The sequence below is a fragment of the Cicer arietinum genome, chromosome 5, assembly GCF_000331145.2.
Source record: "Cicer arietinum cultivar CDC Frontier isolate Library 1 chromosome 5, Cicar.CDCFrontier_v2.0, whole genome shotgun sequence".
NCBI lineage: Eukaryota > Viridiplantae > Streptophyta > Magnoliopsida > Fabales > Fabaceae > Cicer > Cicer arietinum.
In genome coordinates, this window is record NC_021164.2 from 58,822,527 (window position 1) to 58,831,434 (window position 8,908).

At 27.6% G+C, this 8,908-nt stretch overlaps 1 protein-coding gene across 1 annotated transcript in view; it reads left to right on the plus strand.

Annotated features, from left to right (window-relative positions):
- The first annotated feature begins 608 nt into the window (after positions 1–608).
- Positions 609–8,908, plus strand: part of LOC101495460 (3beta,22alpha-dihydroxysteroid 3-dehydrogenase-like) — an 8,545-nt gene continuing 245 nt past the window's right edge. Inside the window, exons 1-8 of the mRNA XM_012715891.3 lie at positions 609–1,419; positions 2,520–2,669; positions 2,962–3,213; positions 8,073–8,159; positions 8,254–8,332; positions 8,448–8,554; positions 8,648–8,781; positions 8,896–8,908. The exon at positions 8,896–8,908 is cut by the window's right edge and continues 245 nt beyond it. Of these exons, the coding sequence (XP_012571345.3) occupies positions 907–1,419; positions 2,520–2,669; positions 2,962–3,213; positions 8,073–8,159; positions 8,254–8,332; positions 8,448–8,554; positions 8,648–8,781; positions 8,896–8,908 (1,335 nt within the window). The 5' untranslated portion in view covers positions 609–906. The remainder of the gene's footprint in view (positions 1,420–2,519; positions 2,670–2,961; positions 3,214–8,072; positions 8,160–8,253; positions 8,333–8,447; positions 8,555–8,647; positions 8,782–8,895) is intronic.

Below are 8,908 nucleotides of genomic sequence, written 5' to 3' on the forward strand. Positions count from 1 at the left end.
TTTTTTTTTGCAATGTAATTTATAAAGTCTTATATTTAAAAATAACAGTTGTATATGTGACATGTTTTTTATTTCACATTATTTATTCTACGATTATTTATTCATTTGATACATATTAAAAGGATATCAACGTTTACCAAAATTGTTTTCATTAAATATATTATTGGTAAATAGAAAGGTATTGACTTATTAAAGTAAAATAATTATAAAGTACAGTTAAAAAATAAAATTCATACAATCAATATGGTGCTGGAAGAGTTGACAATATGATTGTATCTTAGAAAAAGAACTCAAGTTTGATCTATAGAGTGAGCTATTTAAAAGGTAGTTCAACACTAATGAAAAGAAAATCAGATGTCTCGCTTCCTATTTAAGCATTAATCCCACTACTTTGAACTAAAAAACTTAAGGCGTGGTGATACACATGAGCTGCAAAATAAATGAATAAAGGCATCGAAAATTCAAAGCATCATTCACTTTGAGACAGATATTTTTGGAAGTAGATGACCAATTGTGGAGGAAGTACTAATTTTCCTTGTTGGTTTAAAAAGGAAAAAAGAAAAGTATGAGGAGAAAAATAAAAGGAGAAACTTTTCCCCAACAAAGTCTTATCTAGAGACACAATAAGATAAAAGAAAAAGTGTTTTAGAAAGAGAGAAAGAAAAAAAGTGACATATTCCAAAATATCCCACATTTATTTCTTCCAACACATCGCTTTCTTCTTCTAGAGCAAAAAGGTACCCCACCCACTCGTGTGCCCCTTCTCCCTCCATTAATGCTCCTTCCTTCACAATTCACACACTTCAAAGTTCAAATCATCCAAACCTATCCTCTCTCTCTCTCTCTCTCTCTCTCAATATATACACATAAATACACTAGTACTTTTTAGTACACTACTCTACTCCAATGGCTTATTTTCTCTTCTTAATCATCATGATCGTCTTCTTCGTCTTTCTCTTCCTTCTCCGGCAGAGCCGTTACCGCCGACTCCGGTTACCGCCGGGGAGTCTCGGTTTACCGTTCATCGGAGAAACCTTACAGCTCATATCAGCATACAAGAGTGAAAATCCTGAGCCTTTCATCGACCAACGAGTAAACCGGTACGGTTCAATCTTCACAACTCACGTTTTCGGTGAACCGACAGTTTTCTCGGCTGACCCGGAAACGAACCGGTTCATTCTTATGAACGAAGGGAAACTCTTTGAATGTAGTTACCCCGGTTCGATATCGAATCTTCTTGGAAAACACTCGCTACTTCTCATGAAAGGTTCTCTTCATAAGAGAATGCATTCTCTCACTATGAGCTTCGCTAATTCTTCTATTATTAAGGATCATCTTCTCTTTGATATAGACCGGCTCATCCGGCTCAACTTGGATTCGTGGTCCGACCGGGTTTTTCTTATGGAGGAGGCCAAGAAGGTTAGTTCATTAATTCAATTCAATTAGTTTTCTCAAAAGTTAAATATTTTATTTTTCTTATAAATACAAAATTAAATCAAATTTTGTTAACTTTCCTAAATTATCAATTCATTAAGCTGCAGATGTACTGAGTTAACTCAGGTTTGAATAGCTCAATTCATTCGTTACCATAATCATCATGTCTATGTGTTGTGTGTGGTGGGCCTGGGCCAGCTTTTTCTCTGTAATTTATTTATGATTTTTTGGTACTAATTTATTTATAGTTTTATTGTCTGGATCTTTGATTTTATTGTTCTATAAGTTAATGGTATACTTTTCTCCAAGTGTTTAACTAGATTTGAGTCTTTAAAAGATCTAAGTTAATGGTATACCTACGTTTTTTTTCCTTTCTATTTTTTTTTTAATTTTTATATTGAAAAAATGTTTCATCGACACTTGCCCAATTTTTCCCACGCCTGCAATACTAATGCGTGATTAATTGCATACAACCACAATTTTGACTACGAATAAATTTATCATTTATTTAATTTAATTAAGCACTTTTTTTAATTCAATTATATTGAAAAAAAATGGTGTGCTGTTTATATTTTATTCAATTTTGCGTTGGTTAGAGATAGTTGATTTTAATTAATTATTAGTTTATTAATACGTGTTGGCATGTGATTGTGATGTTGATGTACGTGATGTAAATGATGACTCAGATTCCATGGTTCTGTACAATATGTCCAATTCCCTTGCACATAATCCTTGCATCACGTTAACTTAACTGAAAAGGTTTTCCTGCTACAAGGGAGAATAATCATTCTCAATATACAACATTAGGTCATCATCATAGAGGGCTAGCATGCATGTATATGAATTAATGTGATATGACATGTTAAAAAAAATGATTTTTTTTTCTTCTTTTTTTTTGATAGTTTGTTAATGAAATGTAAAATTTCATTTTTTATAACTTTGTAGCATGAAATTCAAATTTTACAAATGTTCATTAGTATTACTGTAATTAGTAATTTTTTTTCCAAAATTTTATTACTTTAATTGCTAAAAATGTGTATTTAAATGATTTTTTTTTGTAGTAATTAACTAATTACTTGTTGCAGATAACATTTGAGCTGACAGTGAAACAACTGATGAGCTTCGATCCAGATGAATGGACTGAGAGTTTAAGGAAAGAGTACATGCTTGTTATTGAAGGATTTTTCACTCTACCTTTCCCTCTTTTCTCTACCACCTACCGCAGAGCCATCAAGGTTCATGCACCTTAATTTTGTCTAATTAACTTCTTCATTTTGTTTGATGTAAAATTTTAAATTAACATTTTTTTAAAAATAATTTTTTGGTTAATTAGTCTAATTTGCTGGATAATTGATATTTTTTTGTTGAGGTAACTTTTTATATTTTATTTTGTAACTGTGATATACTACATTTTTATTGAACGTAATTTATGATTATTTTACACTAATAACAATTTTTTTTATTTGTATTATTTATTTATATTTTGGTTAGCTAAATTATAGTACTATTTGAAATTTGATTGTTTAGGCAAGAAGGAAGGTGGCAGAGGAACTGACAATGATTGTGAGGCAAAGGAGAAAAGAGAGTGACATTATAAGCGAAGAGAAAAAGAATGACATGCTTGGAGCATTGTTGGCTTCAGGTGAACACTTTTGTGACGAGGAAATAGTGGATTTTATGTTGGCTTTGCTCGTTGCTGGTTACGAAACAACTTCTACTATAATGACTCTTGCCGTCAAGTTCCTCACTGAGACTCCTTTAGCCTTGGCACAACTCAAGGTATGTACTCCTATCTTTTACTTTATTTGATTATTTATGAGATCATGAAATTCCCTACCCCTTCATATTCCTTTTTTTTATTATAAAAATTTCCAATTCATATTTTTAGTTTTATAAAATTTATTCTTTAATATATTAGTTGGGAGAAAAAAATTCACATGTATACCAAACAACAAGTGAATACTTAGTTGAGTAAAAAATAAAACAGTGAATATTTATAACATGTTTATAAAAAAATATTTTCATATTAATGCGATTGAGTGTTATATATACTCCACAATAACAATTATGGAAACAATAACACAAAAAATAAATAATTATTTTAATGAAATTGATAATGAGAATTACACAATAATTTGTATTAAAAAGTCAATTAAAATGGAAGGGATGCCTGGATCGTACTACCTATGGGAGATACATATGATCAATAGTACGAGAGTAAAAGTAGAAAATAAACCAAATATTTTGATTGATTATTTTCACCGTCTCCTTTCATGATCTCTATAAAATAAGTAATAAAATTTGATCACTCAATAAATTATTGTGTTTTGATAGTCATTATTATGATATTAAATAAGATTCTTGTACTACCTTGACATGTATGATTTGTCATTATAGTATTTTGTTTGTCTCAGAATAAATTACATTTTAATAAAAAATATTATTTTAAAATAAATAAATGCAATTTTATTTTATTTTTTCTATACCATTCTTCAATGATGATTATATATATAATTTTTAAAATATTATTATAATTTATATTAATAATAGTTAAAAAATTTATCAATAATTAAGAACGGTAGTTTCATAAAATAATTTCTTTTAATTATTATATTTATTAATGTGTACAAAAGTTTTAAATGATACTATCTAAAATATTAATTAATCAAAATTTCTTGAGTAAAAAAATTAATCCATGTTTATTTGATGTACCTACACTACACAATTACAATTTTTTTTTTTTTACTTTTCTGTGAAAAGAACATTTTTTGGTTGATACATAAAATTGTCCATCTTTTGATAAAATGTTGTAAGTGTGATTCAAAAGTAGGCTAGACCGTATGGTTGTGGGTGCTAGAAACCCCACCAGCATGAGCATATCCATATCCACGATCCACTCCACCCGTGTGGGGATGCTTCCTTTGAAACTTCGTTTTCTTATCTGATCCAATCCTCTCTTACGCTCTGCACCTCTTACCTAGGATTTACTTTTCTGCTTATGTTCGATGTTTAATCTACTTTCGCATTTCAATTTTTTTGCATTAATTTAACAATTTTTTTTTATATATCAACATATCATTCTCTTCATTTCTATCTTTCTCAAGATATACACAAGATGTATTAATGTCTACAAAATATTTAGCTATATGATACTAAAACTATTTCAAAATACTCACAACAAAATAAAATAATATTTTTAAAAATTGATATATTTAATTAAAAATAAAAATAAATACATCAATTTTTAAATTATTTTTTATTTATATTTTATTTTAGAGTAGTATTTAAAAGTTATTTTTGTAAATTTAATTTGAATATATTTTAAATTATAATAATAACTTTTCATTTTAAAATTTAAATTAGGATCATCATTACATTTACATAATTATTTGATAGGAGTGATTTTTTTTGGCAAATATATAATTAATTATAATTAATATTTTAAATAAGAGTGAATTATAAATATATAATACTCCTATCAATTAATTATGTAAAATTTAAATTTAAATTAGGTTCCTAATTACATTTTTTAATTAATATTCTCAAGAGTGACCTAGTTGAAAAAAAGTTGCTCGAAAATAAACAACAATTTCAATTTTTAATATAATATTAATTATTTATTTTAATTGTATCATTTAATTAATATTACATGAATCACTTTCAATACATTGATATCTTTCAATTCACATTAAAGATAACAATGAATTCACTAATTTTTTTTTCCTGACAAGAATATTAGTAAATGTATTTTTTTTCTTTCATTTATATAATTTTTTTTATTTACGTGAAAGTGAGAGGAATGGAGGATCATATATTACAAATAAATTTAATATTCATAAAAATTGATTATGGGCCAATAAGTTTTTTTAAATTAAATTTTTAATGCAATTGGAAAGACAAAGTAATTTCCGATACGCAAATTGGTGGACATATTATTTAAAATGATACTATTTATTGCTTTATTTGTTTAAAATAATTGAGTTATTCATTATTTTATACATTAAAAAAATGTATAACTAAAAGAAAGAATATTATTTTTATTAAATTATTCTTGTTATTAATGTCATAACTGAAAGAGAAATATTACATTAGAGAATATGTAAGTAGTATTAATTAAATGATAAAAAAGTGTATTGAAAATTGAAATAGTTAACTTTTACAAATAAATCAATTATTTTGATGTTGAGAAAATTTTTTAAAATTAAAGGGTCAAATTCTTATTATTGAATTAATTCTTTAAACTTTCATTTAAAATGAATATCAAATAGTTAAAAAAATATCATTCATTGTAAAATGGAGATGGAGTATTTTTTACTTAAGTCTTTTATGTTCATTATATTATTTATATAGACTTATTTGGAAATTGAATTTGTGATTGTGGGACGCATCCATAAAGATAAAATGGTCGAGATTAAAAATAAATTTTAATTATTTTAAATGAATCATATTAACAAATATTTTTAACTCTAAAAATATTTATTAAAAATTAAAAATAGAAATTTTACATTGAAAATAACAACTTTTATACTTTTAAAAAGTTAAAAGCACAAGTTTCAATATTATTTTTGAATTAAAATTACCAAATTTGATATTAGGGTCATTTAATTTCAATCAAGTAGACATTCACTTACAACTTGTACAACTTGATTACTTGCAGTTGGTGATAGAGAATCTGGGTCCTTACTTTTGGGTCCTTACTTTTGTGACAACATTTATTTCATATGTAATTTCATTTTACGGGTGAGCATACATAATAAGATTATCCTTTATTCAAATTATGACTTTTATGTTTTTGATATTATCAAATTAAATCACTAATAACTTAATTAAATCGCTAATAAGTTAATGAGATATTATTTATGAATAAGTCTGATCATGTTTTAAATTTAATACAACCTAATTTTGAAGTTTTATATTTTTATTTTGTTTTGAAATAATTAATATTTATTTATTAAACTATATACAAAAAATAATGTGTTGTTCTCCTCTTGTTATCTGTCGTTCTTCATCAGCTTCTTCAGTCGTTTTTCATCATCTTTCTCCGTTAATAGTTTATTAAGAATCAAAGATAAACCTAGAAACAACTACCTGACGATGATGGTGCGTAGTTGACTACTGACATTGATACAAACACGAGCGAATTGGGTGTGACAAAGAAAAGGCATCTTCTCGTGATGGTGGAAGAATGGTAAAGAGGTCTTCTTATGACAGCGGAAGAACAACAAAAGAGAATGATTTTCTTTAGTGGTGGAACGATTTAGCGAGAGGAAGAGAAATAGCTATGAATTTTTAATTTGATAAAAATTTTAATTTTAATTAAAATAAAAAAATTCAGGAAAGTAATTTATTAAATTTAAGGAAATTAAATTAAAAAAAATAAATGTATGCTACAAATAATTTAGTCAATTTAATATATAAATACTGTGAGAAAAATTAACACATTTATTGATTAAAAATTTAAAAATACCAATTAACAGTTCTTTTTCAAAAATACCATAGAAATTGTCTATTCAAATGTATAATTATACTTTTTTAGACAAAATGTATATTAATCACTCTGAATAAAAAATAAATTCGATCCGCATGTGGAGAGATGGCAGAAAACTGTAGACATACTCCACTAGTAACCAAGAACAAATTATAAGGAGAGACATGGTCCAATCAAGTTTCAAAATTATTACCATAGCGCACGCTTCGTGTTGGGTCTTTTTGACCGGATCCGTTTGTCGGTATGGTCAAAAGACCCAAACAACCTTGCCACCCTGCATCATCTCTGTACACTGCACTTTGCAGAAAATAAGAGAACTTGGTTTGTGCAGAATTTACTCTGCTGCCAAATCAGTACCGATTTGGAGGTGTAAAACTTTCCACCTTTAGGATACCTTAAAATTAATTTTAGAAGTATAAATTTTATTTTAATATATTTAAGTGTAATTAAATAGAATTGATTTTAACTTAAATAATCATACCTAACATTTGATTTCAAACGTAATTTTTAAAATGATTTATTTTTAATGTATATATTCAAACATAACTTATTTTAACTCACTGTTAATTATAATTAATTGTTCTTGTTAATTATAATTAATTGTTCTTGTTGTTGAACCAAACATGCAATTAATCTACTTGACCCCTTCGGTTGAATCTGTCCGACTGTCCCATTGTATAGGAAATTGTGGGGCTCTGATTTCAATGACTATTTTGGATCACACGGGCGTAATTAAATGAAGGTCAAGGCTAACATGGACCGCATGATAAGTGGATGCTAAGATGGACATAATATTGGTGGTTCACTATAGACCTATAAAGTAGTCTGAAATTTTATTCCTGAAACTTCTTATGATCTTTATAATTGAAATAATGACTTGATTGATTTTAATTGATAAAAATAAAGGAAAATGAATGTGTCTGTAAAATTTAATTTATCAAATTGATGTAATTAAATGAAGAAAATTATTAACTTATATTTTTGACAAACGTCGTCCATTGTCTTTCACATTACATTATCCAAAATTCATAGGAACAAAGTTCAGAAACCATTGTGTGTTCCAATATATTAGTGTCACTGTCACTGTCACTGATTAGATATAGTTGAAACTAGAGTTTCCATTGATCGATGAATTGTGTCTGTCTTGCAGGAAGAGCATGAACAAATCAGAGCAAGGAGTGAGCCAGAGGCAGCACTAGAGTGGACAGATTACAAGTCAATGCCATTTACTCAATGCGTAAGTATATAATAACTCAATTAATCCTCAATGGGTTAATAATATCAGTAAAGGTATAATCAAAATTATCAATACTAATAGTATCTTTATACAGGTTGTGAATGAGACCTTAAGGGTGGCAAACATAATTGGTGGGATATTTAGGAGAGCAACAACAGACATCGACATAAAAGGTAGTAACAAATAAACAAAACAAAAATAAAAGTATATGGACTATATAGTGAATAATAACACATAATATACTAATAGACAAAGAACATATCAATTTACAACTTTGTAATAATATAGGTTACACTATTCCTAAGGGATGGAAGGTGTTTGCATCATTTCGTGCTGTGCATTTGGATCCACAACATTTCAAAGACGCACGCACCTTTAATCCATGGAGATGGCAGGTACATCATTAATTTTTATTGCTCTTCTAATTAATGTTATGTTGAGTCACATTTTTCAGTTACTTATAATAATTTATGATTAAAATTGATCAGAATAACTCGGAAGCTGTAGCAAGCCCTGTGAATGTATATACACCATTTGGAGGAGGACCAAGGTTGTGCCCTGGCTATGAGCTTGCTAGGGTTGTACTTTCGGTCTTCCTTCACCGCATCGTCACTCGCTTCAGGTAGGAACATTTTGCTTGTTAAGGTTGACATGTTAGAGTAATTTCATCAATATAATCAAACAATGAAGTATTGATTGGTTTCTTAAGTCAGTAATGTTTGAATTAATTTGGCAGTTGGATTCCTGCT